Genomic DNA, 27434 nt, shown 5'->3' on the forward strand with positions numbered 1-27434 from the left:
CCGCGCCATGTACTTTGCCGGCTTGGAGGTCTTTTACGAGAGGAACGTGCTGAAGTTCCATCAGGCGCTGCACCTACGCAGGTTTGTTTCTGGACTCAGCGACGACCAGAGGTGGGCGATGCGCACCATTGAAATACATTTACAGTGGACGAAACCACGGCGAGGTGGGGGTTGGGAATTGCTGCATCAATCGGATTTTTGCGTTAATTGGAAAGACGTGTTGGAATGGCTCCCGCGTCTCAAGGGTATTACTATCAATAGTTATTCCAGATTGAATGACTCCGAAATGATGGATGCTATAGATGTGGTTGCGTTTGAGAGGATGACGAGAGGGGAACTAGGTCACAGGTTTGCAAACACGTTGAAGTTTGTGTGGCCAGGTGGAAGAACTGCGCCATGAGCGTCTACAGCAGTGAACAAGGAAATAACGTACGAGATATTACTATCGTTCTTAATAATTCATTGTCGTATGGTAGAAGATGAAAGATGATCAAAAAGAATTAAAAAAACGAACTGTATGAGTTATGCTGGAATTGGTTTCTTTTTTTCTCACCCTGGCCGCTAATGGTGTGATGTCCAGGGCATATTTGCGGACGGTTGAAATTGCCATTTTTGGACGATTTGAGTGATGTGATGGATGTGCCAGATCCGGAGCCGCTGTTACACTGGATGGCGGGCGGCGCCATACTGTGGTACGGTGACCAGCTGGGCAGTCTCGGGAATAGCCTCATAAACCAAAGCACGCATGTACGCGGGCCGTTGAAGGTCCTGCGGCAAACGGTGTGCCATGCTAACTGATTAGGCTATTGAAGCCGGGCAAGGCGAGGCGAGCGTGGTCAGATTCGGTGAGTTGAATGGGCACGGCGGGCGCGAGTAAAGACGTGCTGCAGAGCACTAACTAGTTACAGTACCAAGACAAATAGTGACTGTTCTGTACTCCGTAGTTATGGATACACTACCGGCTTCTGAGCGGTAATATTTTTTTTGCAGTGTCATAGGCAATTTATTTGTGGATGGAGGGCCCGGAGGTTTGGGCAACAAGGGAACGGCAGGGGTGGTAGGGAAGGGGGAAAAAGTGGCGCGGTTGGGCATCCAGGAGATGAAGGTGTATTAAATAGCAGGATTGGCGAGAAAGAGTGTTGCCATAATTAGAGGGCAAGAGAAACATGCTTTGGATGTGGTGTGGTGATGATGGCGACGGTGGTGAGACAAATGGTCAACCCTTGCTGGGTGATGTAGATGTCTCGCACACGCCATCGGGAGTTGAAGTTGGGTAATTCCGAGGGGCCGGAACTGCCTGAGATGGCGATGACGTTGTCGTATGACGTTGAGCACGTTGAGATACGGATGATCGGAGAGGGGGGGATAGGGAGGACTAAAGGGTAAGAACTGGATAGATCGTATCCGTTTCGAGACGAGTCAGGTGAGGCAGACTATACGGATGGCCAGAAGAGGAAGATATAGTCGAGAGAGAAAACGCCAACATGCAGAATATGACAATGTGTGTCTGATCAAATCAGGCTTTGGTAAGCGCAATTTAGAAGAGTTGCGGTGGACAGTTGGCGACCGAGACAATGCAGGAACAAGGCTGATGATGAAATCACAAAAAAAAAAGTGAGGAAAACTTAGAAAAGGAAAAAAAAAGGGATTCGCGGGGATGAGAGAGACAGGCAGGCCTCGTGGCGTGGAAAAATATAGATGTATTTGAGACGAAATGTGAGCTAAATTCTCGGTACAGAATCCGGGTACCAGGTAAATTTTAAACTAGTTACATAGTTGGCTAATTTCAACAAAATAGCGGCCGTTTTCGACCAGAAAAAAGGCTGCAAGGTGAGGTGAGGCGTTGCGGAGGCGTCGACGACGAGGCGCTGTGCAAGTGGCTGAAGCATGTCGCAGCTTCTCGAGGTACCTACGTCATGGGCACGCGCTGCAGCAGGGTGCTGGTCATAATTCCAGCTTGACCCCACTGGCACCACCGTCGTGGCTTGCAGGGGGGGGGGAAGAGGAGAAAAAATCTGAGAGGGACGACAGGGGGAGGAAGAGTAGGCTGGAATTTTTCAGATGCCAAGGGAGCAGTAATTGAGGTGAAAAGAATACGGGGGGATAGGGGACGAGGCAATGTGATGCCTATGACAGAGGTCCCGGAGATTGGCAACGCGTTGGCTCTATTCTTACGAGGTACATACTTTGCAGTACTACGAAGTTAGGTAGTAAAACAGGTAGGCACCTATGTACCTATGTAGGTGCTGTTAGCGTTGGTACTGGTAGACATTCTTCTCTCCACCTCCACTTTATTAGCGCACAGCCAACCTCACTATTTACTTGACCAGTAAGAGTAAATACCTGCTCCCAATACACCCAAAAAAAAACACTCCTACTCCAATGCTACCTCCAACGGCTGCAGTACGGTTGGTTGCTCTGCCCGTTTGCCTATCCCATCCCATCCCAATCCACACAATCCAAACCTACAATCCACATCTGTCTCCCATCTCCCATCTGCCATCTGCTCCTTCATTCTTGCCTTTGTCTTTGACTGATCCTCCCTCCGTTCTGCCCGGCCCTCCCTCCGCTCTCACCTTACTCGTCATCACCTGCCGACCACGACCTCAGACCTCACCAAGCTCCACTTTGCCCACGACCGTTCCAAACCACGACACACCCGTTTTACTCTCACCAAACCAGCTTCTCACCAAAGCCACGTCAACCCTTCCCTCGCTCGCCTCTCCCTCCACCGGCCTTTGCCCTCCCATTTCCGCCAGCAAGGCCGTGCATTCAGTCAGCTTCCTGTATACCCCAACATCTCACCCCACCGGCTCCGGCGCTGCTGCTTGGGGTCTCGCCCACGCGCTACCCTAACCGGCTCCCTTGACTAGTTAGCAACGCCAAGCAGCAGCCACCACCGCCTTCTTCTCCAACGGCTGCACTTGCTCGACCATCACCGGTCTCCCTTCCGGGACTCTTCGCCTCATCTTGTGCCAAGCTCTGTCTCGCAGAATAGCTCGATTAAATCGGCTCAGCGTTGCGACTACCACCACCTGCCGACATCCTGCTTCAACCGCGCGCCGCTTCCCTCAACCGAAACCCGCCCTCCGGTCCTGCCACTCGACACGCCGGCCGCGACACCTCGCTCGGCACCCCCCTCACTCCTTCAACGGGCTGCTCGCAAACGGCCAGTCTTCCGCTGCCCACCGGCCTGTCGAGACATGGACAAATGAGCGTTAACGGTGCCCCGAGTGCCCCTGCGCATGGCCCTGACTCGTCCACGATGCCCTCCCGACGCTCCAGCTACCCTCTCTCGGCCGCCACCGAGGCTGCTGCGCGCGCCATGGCCATTAATGCTCGCGATGGCCGCCAGGCCAATGCAGCTGCAGCCGACTCCCCCGATCCCGCAGACACGATCGCCGTTGCCGACACGGACGGCGCCTTTGAAGGCGACGTCGCCGTCGACGGCCCTCCCTTGGCCGCCTCAGTCTCCCCGCCTCAGCTTCAACTCAACGAGTATCGAGAAAAGCTGGCTCGTGACTTGGAGCGCCGTGAGCATCAAGTTAGAGGCTTGGTACCCGCCACGCCCACCGTCGACAAAATCCGTACTGTCGTCCCCATCCAAGAGGAGCCATCGCCTTCTCCGCCGTGGGCCTCCTCCAATCTCAACACCTCGTCTACAGAGTCCGGCAATACCGTCCGTGGCGCCATGACGCCTGCCATTCTCGCCCGCACACCTTCCTACCCGTTTCCCAGGATGGCCACTACTCCAACCGCTTTCAGTCCCAGCCAACCCTTCGTCAACACTGCCAACCCCGCATCTCGCATCAACATCGCCATTCCCCAACACGAACCTCGGGCAGTCTTGGAGCGCGTTCTCTCCGAAACCTCGACTCCCGCATCTGCCTTTTCTTTCAACCCTGGCGCGACTCACATGCCCGAAAGCATCGACTTTCCTAGCCCGGATCTCTACAATCTATCTCTCCTTCTCTCTTCGGAGCCGGGCTTGGACGCATGGTGGAATACCGTTATTCAAATAATGAGAGATGTCTTCCAGGCTGAGCGCGTGACCCTGTCTGTGCCTGCCGATGCCGCAGATTTAGAAAATGTCCCTTGGGGTCAAAAAGCCACTTACAATGAACACCAAGAAGACGAGCTCAGTCTCGGTTACATGGCCAAAGGCAGTAGCGCCGTCCAAAGCAGCAATGCTGAGGCTGCGGATGCTCTACCTTCGCTCGACGACCTCGCCTCGCCCGCAGAGGCGTCACCCGTTCGCCCTGGCCTGCATAGTCGTCATTCTTTCACCAGCTACGAAGAGAAAAAGGACCCAATGCCAACGACACCGCGTCGACCTAACCATTTGTCGCGAAGCAAGACCTCGGCCCCGGTTCCCTCAAGAGTGTTGCGTTCTGGCACCCGCCTTGACAGAACCAAGCTTGAGGAGCATGACTCTCAAGCTCAAGAGGGCTCCGCCATTCCTAGCTGGGAAATTCCGTTCCTGGCACGCTACGAAGGTCAAGGCAGAGTTCACTCTGTCCTCCAAGCCCTGGACTTTGAGGCTGATCCGCTTCTCGATCACGCTGGTGTTGTCAGAGTCCTAGAACGAGGTGGCCCCGTCACTCTAACAAGGTCGTATCCATACCTTCTTCCAAATAATCGGGAGATGGACGCCTCCAAAATGGCTGCTGCCGACTCGCTCAAAAAGGCCAAGATAAACTCGTCCGAATCTCTAACTAGTCTATCCTCAATCTTACCTACCGCCTCGACCAAACCCGCCGCCAAAGGTAAGCAGCCTGCCACCATTGATTGCGTCGCCCGCGACGATGAGCAAACTCAGGTTGCTACTCCCAGATATGAAGAATACGAACAGGTTGCGGCGTCCCCTTGGGCGCAGTCACCCGCCCCCTCGCCCGCCATTCGCTCCGACACCGCTGAGAACCCTTTCTTCGCCGAGGCCATTGTTGATGAGGGCTCCTTTGACCCAGCTACTGGGGCTGCCGACTATACCGATATGCGCCCACCGGAAGCCATTGGCTTAGATAACTCATGGACTGTCCTCCACATTCCGCTTACTCACGTTCTGCAGTCAAGGCAAACGCGACCATTCAAACTCGACGCTACCAATATGGAACAGAGGTTGCATGGCCAAAGACCCGAGAGTCCGCCAAGTCTTGCAACTGACTCCAAGAAGAATAAGCCAGCGCCGATTGCAATTCTGTCCCTATTGAGCACGGTTACGCCATACCCACCGAACTTGCGCAAGTCGTTGGAGCACCTGTCACCTCACATGGCTACCTCATTTTCTCTAGCTCGCCACTATACAAATCTCGAGACAGAGCTCGCAGGGATTCAAAGACGGCGCCCTCCCACCACAGGCTTTGGTGCCGTTGCGCCCTATGGGCGATCGTATGAGAGCACCGCTGCGCTGGCTTCAGCTGACATTATCCAATTACGATCAACCGCCGGAAGCATTACTAGCCCCAGCGACTACTCTGCCGTCTCAAAGAGTGCTGCCGGCTCTCCGATCGGCACACCTGGCTGGAAACGCCAGCCAATCCCAAGTCCTGCGGCTCTGTCAGGCGGAGACAGCTACTTCAACAGTAAATCGACGCTGGCGGGCAGACCAGAGGCCATTAATTCAGGAGTTCAAAGATCCAAATCTAGCTCTGTCGAGATTTCGCCAGGTGACAAGAGATCCTCACGGCTCCCTGGCAGCAGCGTCCTGTATGGCACCATGGAAGAGGATGAAACGCCTCTTGAGAAACCTGGGGAAGGTATTCCAGTGCAGCATAGAAAGTCTCGCTCAGCGAGCAGCGCCGAGCCGGTCTTTGAACTTGGGGAGGCACCGACTAATAGCCTCGATGAGAAGATCGAAGCTGAGAGGCATGTATCGCAGCATCAACGCCCCCAAAACCACCCACATACCATGCTCCATAGCTATGGCGCCGATTTCGCCTCGACTTTTCAATCTCTACCGCCGAGCTCTAGCTTGATGAGCCGACCGTCACCCACACCCCTCGCGCCGGGGCAATCACGCAGCATGTCGGCTGTTTCCGCGGCAGCGGGCGACATGCCGCCGCCCTCTGACCGACTCAAGAGTCTCATTCTGGACTCCCTACCTGCTCACGTCTTTGTTTCCCTGCCACAAACCGGCGAAATCGTCTGGGTGAATAGCCGTTATTTGTCATATCGTGGACAGACTGTCAACAGTCTTGCTGCCGACCCATGGAAGAGTCTTCACCCTGATGACCGTGACGAGTACCTTAAGGACTGGGGTCACTCCCTGCGAACGGGGGACCAATTCTCGCGGACAGTGCGCATCAAACGTTTTGATGGCGCATACAGATGGTTCTATGCCCGGGCCGTCGCCTCCAAGGACAAGAGAGGGGTCATCATGCAATTCCTCGGCTCATATATGGACATTCATGACCAGCACATTGCCGAGCTCAAGGCCGCACGCCAGGAAGAGATTGAAGCCTCCGAAGCCAAGCACAGGTTACTGGCAAATCTCATTCCGCAGATTATTTTCACGGCGACGGAGGATGACGGCGTTACGTTTGCGAATGAGCAGTGGCTCTCCTATACGGGACAGAGCTTCGAGGACGCTCTGGGACTAGGGTTTATGGACTTTGTGCATCCTGAAGACTTGGCCAAGTGTCGCATCCCCATTACTCGGCCTTGTTCTGATGCAACGCTTTCGCAGAGAGCCGCCAGAAGAGGAAGCGACTCCGGGTCAAGGTCCGTCCGATTCGGGCACAAGAGTACGGTTACTAGCTCTACCTATGAAATGCCAACAGCGGATCTGGCTGAGCTTGCCAAGAAGGGCATCGTTAGAATCGGCACAGACACCAACGGCCGAGTCTCGTACACCACGGAGCTGCGATTACGATCCAAAAATGGAGATTACCGCTGGCATCTTATCCGTTGCGTCGAAATTGACACGATTGATTTCGGTCGGGGCGCCAGCTCTTACTTTGGATCGGCGACAGACATTAATGATCACAAGCTCCTCGAGGCAAAGCTCAAAGAAGCTATGGAGTCCAAGGGCAGATTTCTCAGCAACATGTCCCACGAAATTCGAACACCACTGATCGGCATATCGGGCATGGCCAGCTTCTTGCAAGACACCACGTTGGACGAGGAACAGCGCGATTACACAACCACCATACAGACCAGTGCCAATAGTCTCATCATGATTATTAATGACATTCTCGACTTGTCCAAGGCCGATGCTGGTATGATGAAGCTCAATTTTGAATGGTTCCGAGCGCGATCAATAATGGAAGACGTCAACGAGCTTGTGTCCACCATGGCTATTGGAAAAGGCCTGGAGCTTAACTATCTCGTTGAAGCGGATGTACCATTGTGGGTTAAGGGCGACAAAATCCGCATTCGACAGGTTCTTCTCAACGTTGTGGGCAACGCCATAAAGTTTACCGACACCGGCGAGGTCTTTAGCCGCTGCAAAATCTATACCGATACCAGTGAACCGATGGGCGAGCATGAGATCATGCTCGAGTTCTCGATTACTGATACTGGGCGGGGATTCACTAAGAAGGAAGCAGAATTAATTTTCAAGCCTTTTAGCCAGATTGATGGGAGCAGCACTCGACAACATGGCGGTAGCGGATTGGGCCTCGTCATTTCGAGGCAACTTGTTGAACTGCATGGAGGCAAGCTAGAGGGCACAGCCGCCCCTGGCGAAGGGTCTACGTTTACATTTACCGCGCGGTTCAACCTGCCGACAGCTCACGACCAACCGAATCTCCCTCAAAGCCCCGGCTCGACCATTTCCACCTTTTCACGTCAGGAGTCTGAGGGTGGACTTAGAGGATCCCCACAGCTCTCTGCTACGCTGAAACGTCGCAGCACCGATGAAGCAAGCCCCAGTGAGGCTGCGTCAGGGTCGCTTTTGGCCCGCAGCAGCAGCCCTCGCATGAGCGGTCTCTCGAGAACAGCTGCGTCTTCGCAGGCGTCTGGTCCTCTTGTTGGTGTGAACCCTGGTCTTGCTCGGTTCAGCGAGGCCGCAAAGGCCAGCGGCCATGATTTGAGCCAGATGCGGTTGGAGATTCCCGGTCGCGACTCCCTTGGGCGAACGGCAACCCCTGATCATGTTGGGCGACCACGACCGACCGGCATTGCGCCACCTCCGGTCTACTCAATTCTCGTTATCTGCCCTCAACACCACAGTCGCGAAGCCACTGTGCAACACATTGAAATGACATTGCCCAAGGATGTGCCGCATGAAATCACTGCCATTCCCACTATTGACGAGGCGCACGACTTGATTGGCGGCAATGATCCCGTCACTTTTAGCCATATTGTTATCAATCTGGGCTCTGCAGAAGCTATCCTCGCATTTTTAGCAGAGGTCACAACCTTGCAGAAGCTGGAGAAGACGGTCATTGTGATTCTGTCGGACTCGTTGCAACGCACGGCCGTGATGAAGGCAGCCACGGGCACCCCGACGGAGCAAACACTAGAGAGCAACTCAGTCACCTTTATCTACAAGCCTGTGAAGCCATCGCGCTTCGCTGTTATCTTTGATCCGGACAAACGACGAGACCTGAGCACAGACTGGAACCGATCCACCGCACAGCAGCTTGTTGAGAGGCAGAAGGCGAGCTATACGGAAATGTCAATGCGAATGGGCCACAAGGGCTACAAGGTGTTGGTCGTGGAAGACAATAAGATCAACCAAAAGGTTCTAACAAAGTATCTGGAAAAGATTGGCGTCGAGGTGGAGATTGCCGAAGACGGTGTTGAATGCACAGAGCTTGTGTTTAACAAGCCTCACAACTATTACTCGTTGATCCTTGTGAGTACAATGAATTGCCCGTTCTTTACGGAGGATGCTAACAGAGATCAGTGCGACATTCAAATGCCGCACAAGGATGGCTACGAGACATGCCGTGACATTCGTGAGTGGGAAGCCAGGAATGGCTTTGACCGGCTGCCAATCATTGCACTGTCAGCCAACGTCATGTCGGTTGTCTTTGATAAGTGCACGGCGGCCGGGTTCAGTGACTATGTGACGAAGCCGGTCGACTTTATCAGCCTTAGCAAGGCCATGGTGAAATACTTCTCTTAACCAAATAGTTGACGAAACAAGCAGTGGACGAAGAGTTCGAATGTATATATAGATGAGGGGAAGGGTATTAAAAAGACTGGGATAAAGAAAAGGGCGAATGCTGGGAGTTTTGCTTGATTTGATACCTGATATCCTTACTGCGCAGGATCATAGCGGTTTTCTCTTTCTTGATGGGGGTTTGGGACATTATTGATACTGTTTCCCCCTCTTTTTTCTTGTTCTTTTTTTATTTCTCTTTCTGCTACAATCATGGCCTTTGCGAGGGGATGAAATCAAGAAAGGAAACTTGCTGAGTTGGGACGGTTCGAATGGATGAAGCAATGTACTTTTATAGACTTTGGGTGCTTATTTTACAATACCAGCGTTACAATTGTGCTTGAACATTTCTACCCTTCGTCTATCAATACCAGCGTTACGCATTACACATTCCTTACCGTACGGTTTTGACAACACCTGTGCGTGAAAACGCAACTTGATCGGAAACCGAGACTTGATTTGCGCTGCTAAACTTGAGCTGAGTCATAAAATAAAAACAAAAGAAATGAAAGTGGTCATAATCTTAACTTTTCTCGCCTTTCGCTCGCTGACTATTTATTTATATGCATATCGTCGTGGGTATCAAGACAGTCGTGGGCATCAAGACACATCTCATCACCTTTTTTTCCGGCGGGCAGGTGTTTTAGTACACGCTTCCCTGGATACTCCGATCCGCCTGCTCCGCGGCCTCGAGATCCCCATCCTCGGCATCTTCCTTGCCGCCCCTCATCACCACCACCACCACCTCCTCCTCCTCCTTCTGCTTGTCCTGCTTGTTTTTCTTCTCTGCCACGCCGCCGTCGCCGGATTCAGAGTCGCTCAGCGGCGGCGCATCGCCCAGCCTATTAGCGAACGGGCCGATGCCGGGGCTGGCGACGCTGCTCCCCGTGGAGAGCTGCCGGGTGTGATGGTGGTGGTGGTGGTGGTGGCTGTTGATGGTGGACTGCAGCAGGCGGGCCTCGACGGAGTTGAGGATGCTGCCGCGGCGACGGCGGCGGTGCAGGCCGCCGGCTTCGTCGTCGGGCTTGTCGCTGTCGGAGTCGGCGACGGAGGCGTGCCCGGAGTAGCTGCCGCCAAAGTCGCGCCCGAGGTGCACAAACGGCGGGGACTTTAACGTGGGCTGCTGCTCAGAGGGAGCCACCGTGGTACCGTCGTCGTCGGCCTCTTCGGCAGCGGTGGTGGTAGTGGCGCGAGAGACATGTACGGGTGGCGGCTGCTGCTTCTTCCTATCGGGGCTGGCAGTGGTGCTGGATGATGGGGTGGCGCCGTGATCGTCATCTTCGTCGTCGGAGCTGATGGCGGGTCGCGGCCGGTGACGGTGGTGGTGGTGGCCGTTGCTGCCGTTGTTAGCGGCCTTGCGGGACGACTGGGCCGCCTGCTCAATGTCATTTTGGCGCAGCGACTCGAGGTCCTGCCGCTTAAGATACTTGCTCGTGTGGTTGCAGCCATCCGGGCAGCCACCCCATCGGCGGGTGACGACAAACGTCTTGTTGCGCTGGAGCTTGACCTCGTCCTTAGCCGGTGTCCCGTCAGCCGCCGCCGCCGTGCCGCCGACTTTTCCCCTTTCCTTCTCCCGCTCCTTCTCCTTGAGGGCCGCGCGCTCCCGCTTAAGCTCGGACCAGGTGCGCAGCTTCGTCTCGAGGTTGTACTTGCCGTTGTCCTGCCTGCGCATGACGAGGAACTCGCAGTGGTCGATGTTGCGCAGGTCCTCAAAGTACTCGACGGTGAAGTGGTACCACTTCATGAGGAAGACGCGGGACATGAGGCCGTGGGTGACGAGGACGCAGACGCTGGCGAAGTCGTCCTCGCCGAACTGGCGCCAGAGGCTCTCGTTGAAGCCGCTGACGCGGTCGTAGGCGTCGGCGGCGCTCTCGCCGTTGGGGATGCGGTAGAAGAAGTGGCCGTAGTCGGCACGTTCCTGCCACATGCGCTCCATCTCGGCGCTGCAGGGCTGGAAGTTGCCAAAGTCCTGCTCGCGAAGCCGGGGTTCCTCGTAGACCTTGATGGCGGCGCGGCGGAACGGGGACGGGCCGGAGTCGACATCGTCGGAGGTGAGCGTTGTCAGGATGCCCTCTGTGGTATCACGTGTGCGGCGGTAGGGTGAGGTGAAGAACTGGACTTTGTCATCGGGGCGGAGGAGGGCACGCAGTCGGCGGCCGGCGTCGTAGGCTTGGTTCCAGCCGTCGGCGGTGAGCTTGACGCGGTGGTCGGGGACGGCCTGGTGAATGTCTCTATTTTCTGGAGGGAGGTGGTTAGCGTGATGGCAATGGGAGATTGCATTGGACAAGGAAAGGGGAGTGGTTACTGTTTCCCTCGGACTGGGCGTGGCGGATGAGGATGATGAGTCTGGGCTTGGCCATGTTGGGCAGCCTGTATGATGGTGGCGATGGATGGGTTAACGGTAGGTAGGACGGAGGGTGTTGTCAAAGTGTCGGCGGTTTCGGAGAGTGTAATATGTGATTTTGAAAAACAAGAGAAGATCAGGCTCGATATAGGGATGCTGTTGATAATATGAGATAAAACGGGCAATGGCGCAATCTCACGGCATGAATGAAAAAGAAGAAGAAAAGGTCCGGGTCGATCAGTCGAGTCCGTCAGTGTGTCGCATGTCAAAACTCCACGGTGGGGGCAAGGCTACAGCCAACCACAGCAACCAGCCCCCAAGGTTGCGACACCCGGCGCCACTAGCAATTAAGCAGGCGGCTAACTCTCGCTAATCGGTGGACAAGCTGATCCTGAATTGTGAGGTTGCATCTGGGTAGGTGGATGGATGTCATGAAATGGTCGAGTCTGTCCAGTCTGGTGAATGCTTCTCAAGGAAATAACCGGTACGGTGGCAACCTTGTACGCCGTCTCTTCTCTAGGACGGCACTGTGTGAATGTGTAGCCGAAAATAGCAGTCGCATAACCCAAGTTGAGATAGAATTTAGGTTAATCATTCTTTTTTTCAAATGCGAAAAAGAACAGGCAAGATTCGAATTTTCCTCACCGAATGCTGAGCAACTACGACATGTACATGCTTCTCGATCGATGCTTTGTTACTTACACCAGTCGGAGCCCATGTTCTCACCGCAACAAGCACTGTGGTCACTTGCTCATCGAAGAAGAAAAAATGTCAAAAAAGACCATGTCATGATAAATTTTATCCCCTTAGATTTTGCCCCAAAGACCTCTGATACTAGCACCAAGTTCATGCCTGGGCTTTCACAACAAGCAGGTCACTATGAGTCCTCGAACTGTGGATATTATGTAAGCACTCAGGTAACAAGCTGCAACCATTTTAACAGCGTCCAAATCCTCCAACTTCAACGCCACCACTTGCAGCTTCACAAATCTTTCCGTTGTCAATCACTGTCACCCCCTTCTCCTCTTTTCCATCTACAATTAAAGAACTACCAAAGACATTCCTCTTATTTCGCAGCCGACTCACCGCACTCCAACCACTTCCGCGCGCGCAATCGCTCGTCTTCTGCTCATCTGCCTAGCCGTCGCAAAAAACTCTCCCCTCCTTGCCAACAACCCAGCGACCCCAACTCCAGCCCACATCCGCACCGCACACACGCGCGTGCGCACACAACGACGACAATGTCTGCCGAGATCCCCGAATCCATCCCCACCTCCGCCGACCCCCGCTCCCACCGTCCCACCAAGCGCCGCGCGCTCAGCCCTTCCTCCGCACACGCCGCCTCCGTCTCCGCGCTCTTCGCCAAGCCCGACCGCGACATCCGCCTCCCTGGCGGCGGCGGCCGCCCGACGCACGCGCACAGCCGACCGCCGGAGATCGTCGCCAACGTGCAGGGCTCCTCGGCGGGCGCGGGCTCGGGCGAGTTCCACGTGTACAAGGCGGCGCGCCGGCGCGAGTACGAGCGGCTGCGGGCGATGGACGAGGACGTGCGGCGGGAGCGCGAGCAGGAGGCGTTTGAGCGCGACCGGGAGGGCAGGGAGAGGAGGGACGAGGAGAGGACGAGGCGGAACAGGGACAAGAGGGAGAAGATGAGGGCGCGAAAGGCGGGCAAGGGCAAGACGGGGGGCAGCGCGAGGGGGAGTGCAGGAGGAGGGGTCAAGCCGACGAACGTGGTGGCGGGTCGGGAAAGGGAGGAGGAAGATGCGGAGGAGGGCAAGAATGGTACGGCAGGAGCAGCAGCGGCGGAACCGGGCCTCGTCATCCACGACGAGGATTAGCCATGAAAACCAAAACGAGATAGATTTGTATATACAGTGATACCCATGCACCCCACGTCAGTCACTCGCATCTGTGAAGCATGCATCTCCATGTCTTTTCAGTAGACGTGTATTCGTCAATATAACCCTGCCTTTGTTTCGTACAAGTAGTATCCGGGTATCTTACCCACGTTTATCTAATCTCCTCCTCACTGATGAATCTCGTCATCATGCCATGGTCCCTTTTTTCTATATTCCTTCACTCATCTTTCTGAATTCCGTCCCTCATCTCTTCCTGGGCCTGACATGGGAATTTACTCGTCACCACCACCGCCACCAACTCCGGGAGCACCGCCTTGCAGCTTCTTGGCGCTGCAAATGTCGTCGACTCTCAAAAGCAAGCAAGCAGCCTAGTAGTACCTGTTAGCTCATACTCGTTCTCATACACATCCCATCCCAATGTCATTCAATCTTACCTCGACGGCAGTCTTAATGCTCTGCAGCTTGATGGCCTGGGGCTCCCACACGCCATACTCCTTCATGTCCACTATCGAACCGCTGTCGCCGTTGACGCCCCACGAGCTCTTGCCATCGGCTTGCTTGGCACGCAGGTCCGTCAGCACGCGGACCGGGCTCTTGCCGGCGTTCTGGACAAGGGTTCTGGGAATGACTTCGAGCGCATCAGCAACCGCTTTGTACGGCCACTGCTGGACACCCTCAATCGCCTTGGCGCGCTGGTTCAGACGCACAGAGACGGCCATCTCGGTGGCACCGCCGCCGGGCGAGAGGCGGGGGTGGAACATGACGTTGCGGGCAACGCCCATGGCGTCCTGGAGGTTGCGTTCAATCTCGTTAAGTACGTCCTTGGATGGGCCGCGGAGAAGGACGGTGCAGGCCTTGGGGTCCTTGCACTTGGTCAAGAAGGTAAAGTACTCGTCGCCGATCTTCTCAATCTCGAAAAGACCACACTTTGTGCCGACATCCGAGTCGACAAGGTCCTCGACGCGGTTGACAATGGTGGCACCGGTAGCACGGGCTATTCTGTTGTTGTCCGTCTTGCGGACTCTGCGGAGAGCTGTGATGTTGGCCTTCATGAAGTAGTGCTGGGCGAGGTCTGATTACGGTGTTAGTGTGGTTAGTGCAACTTGGGGCATTTTGATACGCACCAGAAACACCCTTCTCAGTAATGACGAGATCCGGCTTGACGGCAATGATGGCATCGCAGATGGCCTTGATCTGCTCCTCCTCAATCTGCAGAATGCGGTTCCAGTCGTCCTCCTTGGTGATTTCAATGTTGGTCTGGGACTCGCCCTTCTTGTACTCGAGAGGGCAGTCGAGGAGAACGATGCGGGGGTTCTCAATGCGCCGGCGCATCTTGGGGTGTGTGATATCCTTGTTGAGCATCAGGCCGTCTAGGACCTGGCTGTCCTCAATCTCGCCACCGGGAACCTTTTCGATGCGCGCATAGCGCTTGACGTCGACCTCAGTGGTGCCGTTGCCGGCCTCCCAGGCGACGGTGCGAACGGCCTTGAGCGCGAGGTCGCACATCTGGTCCATCCAGCGGCTGACAAACTTGGTGCCGATGGACGAGGAAATGAGCTTGGCCATGGCAGCGTCGTCGTGGACGTCGATCGGGGTCGAGATTTCCTCAACGATTTCGAGGGCGTCTTGGAGGGCGCGCTTAAAGGCGGAAATGATGACGACGGGGTGGATGTTGCGCTCAAGCTGGGGGAGGGCCTGGGCCAGGATTTCACCAGCTTGGATTTTGTCAGTATGGGACGGAGCGCGGGGCAACGTGGAGGACGAGCTGCATACCGAGGATAATGACGGTCGTGGTGCCGTCGCCGACTTCCTCGTCTTGTGTGCGGCTGAGCTCAATCATGCTCTTGGCGGCCGGGTGGGAGACCTCGATCTCGCGGAGGATAGCGTGGCCGTCGTTGGTGAGGACGATGCCGCCCATGGGGTCGAGCAGCATCTTAAGCATGGCCTTGGGACCGAGACATGATCGAATAATGTCGGCAACTCTATATAGCAGTTCCTTGTTAGCAATGTTGGCCAGAGGTTGGCGGGTTCGGCGAAGTGGCGGTGCAGTGTGCGAAGATCGTCGACACGTACGTCTTGGCGGCGGCGATGTTGGAGAGCTGAGCTCTTCTTCCGGTCTGCCTGTCACCACCGGCATTGGTGTCTGCAGAGGTCAAACTGTCAGTATTATTGCCGTCTCAATTGTCCGGGTGCGATACGCTGCGAAAAGGGCGGCGCAGGCAGCAAAGCTGATACCGGTGGAGGCGGGCGCGGGGGGCAGCTCGCAAAAAAAGGATAATTTTTGGTGGGCACGTACTCATAACCACAACAGGAGCTTGCATGTTGGGCGGTGTTGCTTTCTTTGGCGGTGGATGGAGATTTTCAGGAAGCAAAGAATACGTCGGGGCCCAACAACACACGACAACGAGGAGGAGGGTGAAGAAGGATGCAAGAGATAGGGAGACGGTTGTGACAGGTTCGTGGAGGGGTGGTTTTGCAGGAGAAGGCGGATTGAAAGTTGGGGTGGGCCGCATCACGAAACTTTGCTAAGGCGGTGCTGATGCGAGGTACCCAGCGGCAGCTCCTTTGGTGCGGTTTTGGTGGGCGAGCTGGACGCGAGGTACATGGCAGTCAGCCCAGATCCAGCAGCTTCCATCTTGTCAGGGCTGTTGGGGCGGCGCACCAGCCTACCGCCATTGGCTGTTTGTCCGCTCCGACCCATAGAATAATTGGGGTCCCCTCGCCCACGTCGAAACAACAGGTATCTTCGCACGTAAGCAAGCCGCACAGGTACTTGAGATCTCGACAAGAAACACCATGACCGCCTCCGTGATAAGAACTCTCCAGCATCAATCACCGATCCCCCGTCTATCGGTAGCTGCAACACCCGCTAGTCTAATAAGCTGTCTTCCTTTCTATCATTCCCTCTTTTCTCTGATGTGTCTTGCTTGCTTCTTTTTGTTTGGTCTCAGCCATCCCATGCCCGTTCATCCCTCAAAAACGCCATCGCATCGGGGATTACCTCAGCCCCTAGCCCGCTCCAGTAACTAGGTTGTCGCGTGATGCCCAAAAGGGCATCCTGTTCAGCCGATATCTCACACTCGTCTTCAGCCTTCAATAATCTACTTGGTGCGCTATCAGCTCACCTCCGCTCGCCGGATACTTCTTCCCCCGTCTGACCCGCTGCCACATGGCCGATACCACCGGCCTATTCCATCTCGGAAAAGGCTGGGCCGAGGCGTAGCGTTGCGGAGGGATGCATATGTGCCCTACTTGCTCGTAAGCAACCAACATCAATAATACCTCCACGAGTTTAGTGCCGATTCCCATCAGTTTGGTTCAACGATGGGTAGGTGACGAGTTACGGAGTGACGTGCACCCGCGATCTGTAAGTTGGCCACCATCAGTCTCGTACAGTGAGTGGCAACATGTATTTGTCCCCTATTAAGTATTTGACCTATCCCTACGAAAGGAAGAGACACGAGATAGGCAAGATGCGAGATGCCTAAGATACCCAAGATAGCTAAGAAAGGCAAGATACCGAATAGGGGACAACTACATGTTGCCGCCGACGATACGAACGCGTCTGTCGTGTAACGCACCTATACTTGGAAACCAAAATGAATTTGCTGCAAAAAATGTAGTTTACGCTTCAATTTAGAAATAAGGCAACAAAATGATCTAGTCCAATGCGCTGTATGCTATTTCCCAGAGCACGCTCTCCCGACGCCCAACGCCACCTGCCTCCCCAAACGCTCCGGCCGCGGTATCCGGGTTTTGCATCACGAACCGCCATCAACCACCGTTTCTACATCATCAGCTCCCTTTCCCACACCTTCAGCATCATTCTTCGACATCGCCCCTCGCGAGCCCTTAGCCTTCGGCCACGGCCACCACCCCAGCAACGGCGCGTCGTCCGTGATGGCGCTGAAGCAGGCGTCATTGTTCTCGCTGTCAAACCTGTACACCCATCGTCCCTGTCGATCCTTCGCCGCCGCGAACCGCACGTTGTCCAGCGTCAGCCGGCCCGGCCTAAACTCGCGTAGCGTGCGGACGGTCCGCGCGTGCACCCTCAACGTCCCGCGCCACAGCGGCATCGACCCCTCCTCCCCGTCGCCATCGCCCGTCCCGTCGACGAGCTCGTAGTGGCGAAAGTGCGGGAACCCGAGACATGCTGGTCCGCGGGGCCTCGCGGGCTCCTGGGGCGTCGAGGAAAAGTAGTTCTTGGTCGGGTCGATGTCGCGCACGGTCCAGAAGAGGCCGCGGGAGAGCAGGGCGGGCAGGTCGGTGACGTCGAGGCAGAGCTCGGCGTGCCAGGCGACGGCGGCGGACACGGTTTTGCGGAGGGGCATATACTCGGCGGTGCTGGGGTCGGCGAGTAAGAGGAAGTTGACGCTGCCGCCGCAGGACGAGGGCCGGCAGGTAGAGGCGGTCGAGGACGAAGGACCGGAGGAAGAGGAGCTGGCGGATGAGGAGGAGTCAGGACCGTAGTAGGATCCAGGAGCGGATTCGTACTCAGAGAGATCGGGCGAGCCGTAGGCGGAGTCGGGACACTTGGCAGTGTCGGGTGCGCTGTGGATTGTCTCTTCGGCCATGATATCGATATGGGTGTCCTGGAACGGAAAGAATAGATTGAGACTCAAATGCTGTTCAAAGCATCTATGGACGGGGATACCACATTCTTGGGATGGACTGGCTCCGTCTGTTTATGTGCCTACACTGAAAGGGTGCGAAATGGGACAAGGAAGGTGTGGTCAACATTGATCTACCCAAAACAAAACTTCCATTGTAGCTGCCTTTCTATCGTAGCCAGACTATTTTATACATCAATGGAAGAGTAACTTCTTCATCACCCGCTTGGGACTTGTTTCAGTCCGCAAATAATTCACAACATTCTGGTCCACCAACATGAGTCCAAGAGAGTCCCTTTCCAGCCATTTAATTATCCTACAATACTTGAACTCATCCTCAACTTCCATGATTCCTATGCTTTCCACTTCACAGCTCGTGTGACGGGGACGACAGTTTGTAGCCCGCTGTTGGCGTGTCGTAGCAGCGTGGTTTCAACGAACGCAAATCTGTATCGGGGAGCTTTTCGAACTTCAGTTGAGGGCCGTCAGCAAGCCCCAGCAGGGACTGCAGTCTCTGGCTTTGATCTACCCTGCATTGTCTGCGTTAGCATCGCTGGGAGGTCTCGCACAATCACGTGCTGCGTTGAGAGACGTTGCAACTCACGTGCGGCGCGTTCCATTTTCCAAGCTCATGTACCATTCCTCCTCCTCTTCTTCGGGGTCTCGGGGAGTCTTGTAGCCGAAATCATTCGCCAGTTTCTCTGGCTTGGGCAAACAGTCCGATACGTTCTTCATCGTGACGTTGTCCACCTCAGGGCCGGCTAGCTCCAGGGGAAACAGGCGATCGAATTCCTCAGGATTCTCTCGGAGGCGTCTGCCAAGATCCATTGCCACGCCCTGCAGTAGTATCTCCCCCACAGAAATGGGCCTGCACGGCTTCGTGGTGGAGGTAGAGTTTAGTTTGCCTCCGAGCTTATCCAGCATGGCCTTGATGGGAATCTTTTGCTCGGTAGCCCGGTCCTCAAGTCCTGGCGGGGAACAGGTTTGGGAGCGGTTGGGAAGAGAGTTTTGCTCAGTATCTCGGTGCTCGAATCCTGGCGGAGGACATATTTGGGAGAAACGGAGAGGAGATGGCTGCTTAGCAGCCCGAGACTTGAATCCTGGCGGAGGACAGAGCTGGGAGCGACGGAGAGGAGATTTGCCTTTAGCAGCCAGGTGCTCGAAGCCCGGAGGAGGACAGATTTGGAAGTGGCGGAAGGGAGATTTCCGCTTGGTAACCCGGTTCTCGAAACCTTGCGGAGGACAGAATTGGGAGCCGCGGAGAGGGGCCCGACACTTCGGCAGAGGCTTCCGTTGCTTCATTTCCAGTTGATTTGGTAGAGAATCCTGCTCCCTTGGGGGCAGTTGGGTTGAGAACGGCTGCTTTTTGGTGGCCGGGGATTTGTTTCCCGCCTCGCTTTCCAGGCTATCGAGCGATCCTTCGGCCATAAGGACGGAGGCTCAACAGAGAGAAGTCGCGTTGACGAAAGGAGAGAAGTAATTGATCCGCTGTTTAGATGGATGAAGGAGGATCAGATCCTGCAGCTGATTTGCAGGAAAGCAGCAAACGTGAATGTGGTGAAAACGAGTGGCAGCTGACAGCTGGCAATACAAACAGAATCGATGAATATGCGTGGGCGACATCCTTCTTCGTTTGGGGCAGGCTCTCTTTGATATACCTGAGCTTCCATTTAGTAAACTTTCGGTTTATTCCCCAACGTTCGGGAAGTTGGTGATACACTTCACGCTTGTGCTATTCTTGAAGCCAAAGTCACGGTAGGTAGCAGGTTGTAGCCAATCGCCTGCGTTGCTTTGCACGGCAACAGGCATCCGCGATACAGACAGTGTTGAAAAATATTCCTCTTCCAAAAGTAAAGGGTTGGTTCGCGTTCAACCGGTCTGAATGTCATCGTCATCTCTTCCTTGCTGGAACCTTCCAAGCTTTCGAACGCGTCTTGCACCCGCCTGATAGTATGTGCCTGAGGACATCACGTTTACGCAGCGAGAAAACGTTCAACTAACTTCAGCGTTGCTCGTAGCTTCTTGAATTAGCGTAAAGAGGAAGAAGGACCTGATTGTGCCTGTCACGCCCATCGCTCAGCTCAGATCGGCCTCTGAAGCGCGTCAGTTCTCATATCAGGACTTACCCTATACTCACTTCAGTGTGCACCTCCCTCCCAAGCGATGCCCCCATCCTTTGGATGCCACGTCGCGCACGTTGGAGGTTCATGCTGCGTTCTAGAAGCACTAAGACAATTACCGAGCCCCTGCGCATCCCGTAAAGAAGACGTCCCCATCGCTCCGTGTACACGTTTCAAGGCCCGCCGCACCCCGCATAAAGGCCCAAAGAAACCAGCGACCTCAGGCTAGCCAATGAAGCACCGCTGCCGAGACCAAATCGTCTGCAGAAGACTTTTTATTTTGTCCCTATTTATTTCTTCATTTTCTTTTCATAAATTTAAGGACTTTCTGCCGAAAAGGCATTGAAGTGCATGAGCTACTGAGAATGTCTCATCTCGTCTTGCCTTCGGGTGCCCAAAACCGTGGCACGTTCAGCCAATGGCTAGCGTGCCGCGAGAATCAGGCGAGAATTGGCTGATCCGGGCTCAACAGACATTTCTTGTTTCTGATCCAATGCCGAGGAAGAGGGACAACGGGAGAGCGCGAAGTAGAAGCAGCACCGCCTGTCTGGATTGGGCGCCAACGCTGGGCCTGGAGCGGCATCGTGACGTGGACAGACGGTTCGCTTAGAGGGGCTACGAATGACGGCAAAAGCACGAAGCACGGGACTTTTCGTCCAATGGCAGGTGTCAAAAATACCGATAGGTCAAAAGTGAAGTCAATAAACATGTATATTCCTTTTTTTCAACAAAGTCACGCCAGGAAAGGATCCGAGCGGCGAGAACCCCCGCGGATCGTAGTTGTGGTGGTTGCTTTTTTGGTGAGGAGGTTCTTGGCACCTGAGACATGCGGGAGGATGCTTGCCAAGGATCGTGGGTGTAAGGTGGGCAAAAAAGCAAAGCCTCCGACACTACTGCGGAAACGAGAGCGTCTTGTCGAAAATGTTTCGATGCATGGAGAGGACGAATTGGAAGGGATCGAAGCAGAGAGATGGAGAGCCTGCGCTGGTTTTCTTCTTTGTTTTTGTCCGGGCAGGTTAAGCGCTTTCTGGGGATTGGATGTCGGCGTACGCATGCATGCATGCATACACAATTCCGCTCGGTCGAGATTCGAGTCGCCGTGACCGGACTCAGTTGGGCCAGGGTGAGGTTGTATCCAAATCAATTCGGTGGATTTAATGTTGAGCAGGTAGATGTTCTGTTGCCTGAGGCAGAACGGATTGCTTGGCAAGCATAAATCCTCATGGTGCAAGTTTTATGAAGACTGCATTAGTCTGGGGTGTCGAAAGAGTTTTACAGACGGCACACCTAGGACCGGAAAATAAATCGAAAGCTTTTATTAATACTATACGACAAATATATTAGGATGATATTAAATGAAAAAGGTGATAATTAAAAAATTGGGTTGAACATTCCGAACAAACGCCCAATCCTAGGTGAAAAAAGCGGAATTCACAAACAAGTCTTAGGCGGCGGTGCATTCGCCGCCTCCAGGGATCATCTTTTACACCTATTCATAACTCGGGATCCGTACCTAGTATCCGTACTCCGTATTTATCCTCCCGCAGAATAGAACGTGGGCCTCACCCGCTCCATTTCATGAGACCAGTTTCCACGACACCGCCTGAGCTTAATGGAGCGGTGTTTGTAACATCGTGGCCACTCTCTCACCATCCTCCGCCAGGGCCGGGGTTCACGCAAGACAACAATGCGGCTCGGGAAAAGCGATGCAAGAAAAAGAGCCGGGTGATTCCGCGATTGGTTACGATGGTGCGTCTTTGACTCTCTTCTATGGAGAAATTCGTCTCCATCATGAACGGAGCCCGTGTTGTACGTGTATGGATAAAATGTTGAAACACAGGGCCTGCGCAGCGCAGTGAACAGTTGGTGGGCCGCGAGGCTCGACGGCTTCAGGTTCTCTCGTCGCAGGACATTCATTGATCAATGCGTACGGGGGGTTGTTGACTACATGGATTCGGACTGGCTGAGCGTGAATCACGGTCTTGCTCGTATCATCATTCATCTCGGTTGAAAAAAAAAAAAATCGTACCGATACCGGGGCTGTGAGATTGGCCTCCGCCTCTCGAAAAAACCACCTTGATGTTTTTTATCCTTGATCACGTCAAAACTGTCTGTGCAGAGCCTGAGTGGGTTAAATTCCGCGCATGTGAATCCAAGGGGAGAAAGAATATTTCCTTTCCAACGCCCGCTGTCTGAGACGACGGTTGTGATCGTATCCCCAGCTGAAAGTGTCAGCGTGCCGGACTCGGCGAAGAAGTCAGGGACGTCGCTACCCCACTGCAGCCCTTCGAATTTGTTCCGCCTCAGCGCTTGGATGCTGTCAGCCTCAACTTTGGAGGCTTGTTTGTACGCAACAACATAACCATGAAAATCGTCCAGGGCGTGGGTTGGCTGCTGCTACGCTGCCTCTGACATGGGACATGGCATAGACATGTTGCCGTCATGACAATACATACATCACAAACGAGGAATCCAACGAGGTTCATATATCAATTTGTAGAAAAGACTGTTCATATTGCATATTGTATTTACACAATTCGTCTGCGTCTCCATATAAGCGCAGCAGCCCATAGGCACTTCCAGCAGGCCCTGGTACCGGGACCACGACCTTGACTGTGCCGTATGCCTTCTCAGAGGCACCACTGCTGGCAGGTCTCCCCGTCGGGTACGCAGATGGACTTGCAGTTATTTCCGCACCAGGTGCAGCTGCCATGCTCGCGGGCGTAGCAGCTCCCGTCGCCGATGGTGCAGCGGCCGCCGAGGTGGACGCACTCGCGGCATCGCTTCTCCACGCCGAGCTGCTCGTGTGCCTTGAAACAATCACTTTAGTTTCCTCGCGCCCCTGCTTTCAAAATTGGGGAGTGAATTTTTGGTAGATTGACGTACGACTTCGCGGACAAAGGTCATGCCATCGCGTTCGGTGACTTCGACACCCATGGGGAGGTCAGAGGGGCTCGCCGCAACACCGGAGATGGCGGCAAAGACCAGGGTAGCTACTGCAATGAAGTTTGTCATCATTTTGCGCGCTCTTGATTTGAATTTGAAGAAGAAGATGCTGTTGCTTTGTTATTCTCAAAATGTGACGGGCAATGTTGTGGCTTTATACTTTGATCCGGTAGCTGACGGACTCATGTTGTAGCAAATCACAAGGAAATCAGGCTCAACCTCAGTCATTTCGGTGTGGCTTGCAGCATGTCTCACAGGGACTTCTTGTAAGTTGAATCCTTCGATAGAATAGGTTGTAGTGTCAAAACATGCGTGGCTAGGAGCTGTTGTGCTAGGCTTGAGATGCCATGGCAGAGTCTGTCTCCTTATTGCGAGGCATCAGCTGGATCCGGTCTCTGGCCAGTGGCAATGGATATTAACGAGGTCGCCCTTTCTTTACATTATAGAATTATTTCAAATGTCAATTTGAACTCATACTGTCTTTCTGATCATAGCTCCTCGCCAGGACATCAACCTTCCCTTCTCGTTCAATGTCATTGCTCTCTCATTCCTAACAGAGTAATGAGCAACGTTCCACCATCACACAACACACATGTCATCAAACAGAGAATTGATCAGGCTGTAGCTGACCTTGCATTATGACATCGGTCGGTCTCACCCCGCGTTTGGGAACGTCTCGGGCCGTCGGATATGGATCCGAAGGGCGGCGGTAAGCCCCGTGCCGTGTTGCTCGTTTGCTCCTGGCGCACAATCTGTTGACGTAAAACTTTCAGCCATAATGCAGTGTGTCAGCACATTCCCTGACAATGACATCAAAGAAAGGCATTATGGTGCGGAATTGAGGGCCGATGCATGACGCTCGGTGAAGCTGCTTGGGGAACTTACTGTTAGCGTAATGGGTGGCTGGCTGCAGTCTCGGCAACGGTGCCTTCTTCGTTTATTTTCGCGTTTTTGGAGGTCATGTTATTTTCATGATTTTCTTCCGGCATATATCTGCTTTTTTTTCCGCGCCCACGTCCCGACCTGCACGGCATCGGGCTGTAGGATGGAATCTTGCTAGCGGACCATGCACGACCAGGCTAGCCGTGACGCATAGAGTCACTCCATCGATACCTTTCCAAAAAAAAAAAACCTCCAGGACATGTATTGTTGCTTGGAGATTTCCGCTGAGACTTCTTCTTTTTGAGGTTGTATTTGACTAAACGTCTGATCTCCTAAGCTAATTAGCTTATTTCCTGGGCTTATTTCCCCTGGCTGACAGATCTTGGCCAGCGTGCTAACGACGGGGCTGGGTGGATCCGGTAACGCGGTAGGGCGAGCTCTGAAGGGGGGATGGCTCGCTGGCTGATGGTGCCAAGTGCTGTAGTGCCCGCCTAGGCGATAAGCGAATCGGGCAATGCTGTGCTGGTACAAGAGCTATGTGTCGTGGTTAAACAACTTTCAACGGGTAGTGCACAGCCGGCATTGATATCTGCAAGACAGGAGAGAAAAACGGACGACGAAAGCCTTGTAAAAGCAGTGACTATTTTTTGTGCAACGTACCGCCGCGTCGTCAGCATGCGGCCTGACACGTGACGCTAGCAGGGGAGCTGAGAAACGTTGCTATGTATGTAAGCACTGTGATGCAATTGACAGGCCGCAGCCTGATCTCCTTTCTTCATTTGGTTGGTCTCTCTTTCCTCACAGCAGCCAAGATGGCGACCAGATCAACGGGCAGACTCATTCTCGGCCTCGTCTTCCTCGCCTTCATCTGGCTGACGCTGCTGAGTCCTGACCCCTACAGCCGCGGCCTGCACGAGATTCGCACCACCGTGTCGCTACCGCCGCTCGACTTCCTCCAGGCCTCGTTTCCAGAGCGAAGCAAACAGCATGCCCAATACTACGCGTCGCAGGAGGCACGCGATTTCTGCGCCGCGCATGGCTATTCCGTGTTTAAGCCGCTCAGCTCCACAAACGAACGCAAGGTGTATGATCTCGTCATGGTCAATTCGGAGCTCGACTTTCTTGAGATACGGCTCGACACGCTGTATAAGTACGTCGACTACTTTATCATCGTCGAGTCACCTAAGACGTTCCAGGGCGATAAGAAGCCGCTCGTCATTAAGAACAACTGGGCCAGGTTTAAACGCTTCCACGACAAGATGATTTACCACGAATTAACGTTTCCGCGATCTTTTAACCCACACCGCGCCTGGGACTACGAAGACTTGCAGCGAGACGCCATGTACTCGCAGGTCATGCCGGGGCTAACGGGCCACCAGGCGCCGGCCAAGGGCGACGTCATGGTCGTTGCCGATGTTGATGAAATCCCGCGAGCAGAGTCGCTCCTCGTCCTACGGTCCTGCAACTACCCGCGCCGCCTGACCCTCGGGTCTAAATTTTACTACTACTCATTCCAGTTCCTGCACGACGGGCCGGAATGGCCGCACCCACAGGCGACCTACTACCAGGGCTGGCGGACGCTGAAACCGACCAACCTACGCAACGGCGACGGCGGGTTTCGCCCGACCCGCGGTAGGGAGAAGGGCACCCTGGCCAACGCGGCGTGGCACTGCAGCAGCTGCTTCCCTACGATTGCGCAGTTCCTCAACAAGGTTGCCAGCTTCTCCCACGTGTGGATGAACGATGAGGAGTACCGTAATAGGGATAGGATTGCGAACGCGGTGCGCGAGGGCAAGGACGTGTGGGAACGAGAGCAGGACACGTTTACGAGGATTGACGCGAACAAGGACATGCCGGCGCTGGTGAAGCAGCAGCCGGAGCGGTTTGGCTACATGATAAGTCGGGATGGGCCGTCGGCCGGATTTACAGACTATCCTTAATAACGAAAGGGACGAAACGAAGACAATGTTCACGTATTCGTGATGATCGGATTGAAGCAGGCTGACGCATATACATACCTGGGCTTAATGATGGACAACGGGACACACTTGTTTGTTGCCCGGCAGCTGAGAGGAAAATGAACTGCCGGAAAAATTCTTGTTTGAATAATGCATACAATACCAGAATTCAAATTACGAACTGAGTTGCAGAATAAGGCTGCGTGACCTAGTTGACGACGTACGTTTTGGTTGATGGTGTTCGACGAGCACCCGCGGTGTGCGGCCGTGACGATCTGCTGGCTTGTTCTGTGGAGAGGGGGATTTGCAACACCTGCATAGCAGCTCTCTCCAGGCTGGGTATTCGATGTACTCTCCGTCACCGTATGTCGGGCTCTGAATATAGATCTCAAAAGCGCAACGCGCATCATTTGGAAATGTGTTAAGCGCGGCGGCAGCAGATTCCATCAAGTTCCTCGATCTACACCATCTCACAAGGATCGGCGGCCCGTTCGGGTTCGGCCCAGGACCACCAACAGCCCTAGTCCAAGCCAAGGCACCAGCGTTTTGCTTTGACTCGACCACTAGGCGTTAGCAGGCAGCAGCTATTCTTTTCAGCTTCATGCGACTCTGCATTATTACCGAGATTTTTCCTCTTTAAGAATGAAACAAGGCCGGCCCCCAAGCTAGCAGCATACTAGGGAATGCGTGCCCTGTATCAGAACGGGAACCTCGGAACCCGGGCGGAATAGCAGGGAGGAGAGGTTCATCCTGCCCTTGTTGGGGGCAAAGGGGGAAAAAAAAAGAAGAAAAAAAAATGGTCTACAAAGGAAATGTCTTCATCCCTAGAAATGTCACCACAGCCAGTTGCAGTTATCCACCACGTGTTCAGCACAAAGACATGGCTTTAATTAATCTACAACGAATGCTTTCCCGCGCCTGGCGTCCCGGTACACGCGCTCATCTTACCCCGTCTCCATCCCTTTTTTGAAGAAAATTCTTTTTCCCTAACCCTGGCCAAGTCTAGCTAGCGCCCACTAGATCCGATCCCGCAAGAATTTCCCTTCTTACCGCCTTGCAGGGGTTGGCCGTGCCGCCGCCATCCCTCCCGCTTCGATATTATTGCGTGGGAGAATAGGCGTAAACTTGTTGCAAGGAACAAAAAGCTGCTGCCTAGTTAGACCAAGGGTCCTGACCTACTAGCTCGCGTGTCCCCTTGCCTTAGTAGCCAGGTACGAACGTGCAAAGGAAAAGTCGAGAACGTCGCAAATGAAAGGGGCCGCATGTTCATGCCTTTATGCTCTTCCAACTTTACCCAGAAACCTAAAAAGTTCATAGCCAACGTGATATGCCGGGCCAAGCCGCCTGCTTGTTGGCTGTCCACTTGTTGTACAAGTCACCTCGTTTCAGCCACATATAACACGTATGTAGAGCAGGGAATAATCAACGCTGATCTCGCCGTCCGATTCGTCCGCCCCCAAGGAATTCTGTTAATGCCGCAATAACACGCAACGGACAACGCATCCGTTTCACCCACCGTAATAAACACGCCGCAGTCTTTTGCGTAACGGTCGAGCCGTGTTGGACTCGCGAGCGAAGAGTCTAGATCGGAGGGGCGGAGGGTCAG

General features: G+C 54.3%; 8 protein-coding genes across 8 annotated transcripts; 3 read left to right on the forward strand and 5 right to left on the reverse strand.

The window, feature by feature from the left end:
* Positions 1-2382: 2382 nt before the first annotated feature.
* Positions 2383-9073, forward strand: ISF_06725 (autoinducer 2 sensor kinase/phosphatase luxQ; the record flags this gene model as incomplete). Its single annotated transcript, XM_018850329.1, has 3 exons — positions 2383-2833; positions 3018-8800; positions 8852-9073. The coding sequence occupies 3 exons, from the start codon at positions 2383-2385 to the stop codon at positions 9071-9073; spliced, it is 6456 nt and encodes a 2151-aa protein (XP_018702369.1).
* A 679-nt stretch (positions 9074-9752) lies between these two features.
* On the reverse strand, positions 9753-11469 carry ISF_06726 (Phosphoglycerate mutase; the record flags this gene model as incomplete). Its single annotated transcript, XM_018850330.1, has 2 exons — positions 9753-11347; positions 11415-11469. The coding sequence occupies 2 exons, from the start codon at positions 11467-11469 to the stop codon at positions 9753-9755; spliced, it is 1650 nt and encodes a 549-aa protein (XP_018702370.1).
* Positions 11470-12694: 1225 nt separating this feature from the next.
* On the forward strand, positions 12695-13291 carry ISF_06727 (DUF1168 domain protein; the record flags this gene model as incomplete). The annotated part of the gene is made up of 1 exon (XM_018850331.1): positions 12695-13291. The coding sequence occupies one exon, from the start codon at positions 12695-12697 to the stop codon at positions 13289-13291; it is 597 nt and encodes a 198-aa protein (XP_018702371.1).
* Positions 13292-13584: 293 nt separating this feature from the next.
* ISF_06728 (T-complex protein 1 subunit gamma) lies at positions 13585-15633 on the reverse strand (the record flags this gene model as incomplete). The annotated part of the gene is made up of 6 exons (XM_018850332.1): positions 13585-13680; positions 13747-14384; positions 14437-15027; positions 15086-15294; positions 15386-15455; positions 15609-15633. 6 exons carry the CDS (start codon positions 15631-15633, stop codon positions 13585-13587), a joined length of 1629 nt encoding a protein of 542 aa, XP_018702372.1.
* A 1213-nt stretch (positions 15634-16846) lies between these two features.
* Positions 16847-17886, reverse strand: ISF_06729 (hypothetical protein; the record flags this gene model as incomplete). The annotated part of the gene is made up of 2 exons (XM_018850333.1): positions 16847-16893; positions 17082-17886. The coding sequence occupies 2 exons, from the start codon at positions 17884-17886 to the stop codon at positions 16847-16849; spliced, it is 852 nt and encodes a 283-aa protein (XP_018702373.1).
* Positions 17887-18289: 403 nt separating this feature from the next.
* ISF_06730 (hypothetical protein) lies at positions 18290-19350 on the reverse strand (the record flags this gene model as incomplete). The annotated part of the gene is made up of 2 exons (XM_018850334.1): positions 18290-18452; positions 18527-19350. The coding sequence occupies 2 exons, from the start codon at positions 19348-19350 to the stop codon at positions 18290-18292; spliced, it is 987 nt and encodes a 328-aa protein (XP_018702374.1).
* A 3322-nt stretch (positions 19351-22672) lies between these two features.
* Positions 22673-23060, reverse strand: ISF_06731 (hypothetical protein; the record flags this gene model as incomplete). Its single annotated transcript, XM_018850335.1, has 2 exons — positions 22673-22852; positions 22929-23060. 2 exons carry the CDS (start codon positions 23058-23060, stop codon positions 22673-22675), a joined length of 312 nt encoding a protein of 103 aa, XP_018702375.1.
* Positions 23061-24682: 1622 nt separating this feature from the next.
* ISF_06732 (glycosyl transferase family 17 protein) lies at positions 24683-25810 on the forward strand (the record flags this gene model as incomplete). Its single annotated transcript, XM_018850336.1, has 1 exon — positions 24683-25810. One exon carries the CDS (start codon positions 24683-24685, stop codon positions 25808-25810), a length of 1128 nt encoding a protein of 375 aa, XP_018702376.1.
* Between the last annotated feature and the right edge of the window lie 1624 nt (positions 25811-27434).

This window comes from Cordyceps fumosorosea (assembly GCF_001636725.1).
Source record: "Cordyceps fumosorosea ARSEF 2679 chromosome Unknown scaffold_18, whole genome shotgun sequence".
Classification (NCBI taxonomy): domain Eukaryota; kingdom Fungi; phylum Ascomycota; class Sordariomycetes; order Hypocreales; family Cordycipitaceae; genus Cordyceps; species Cordyceps fumosorosea.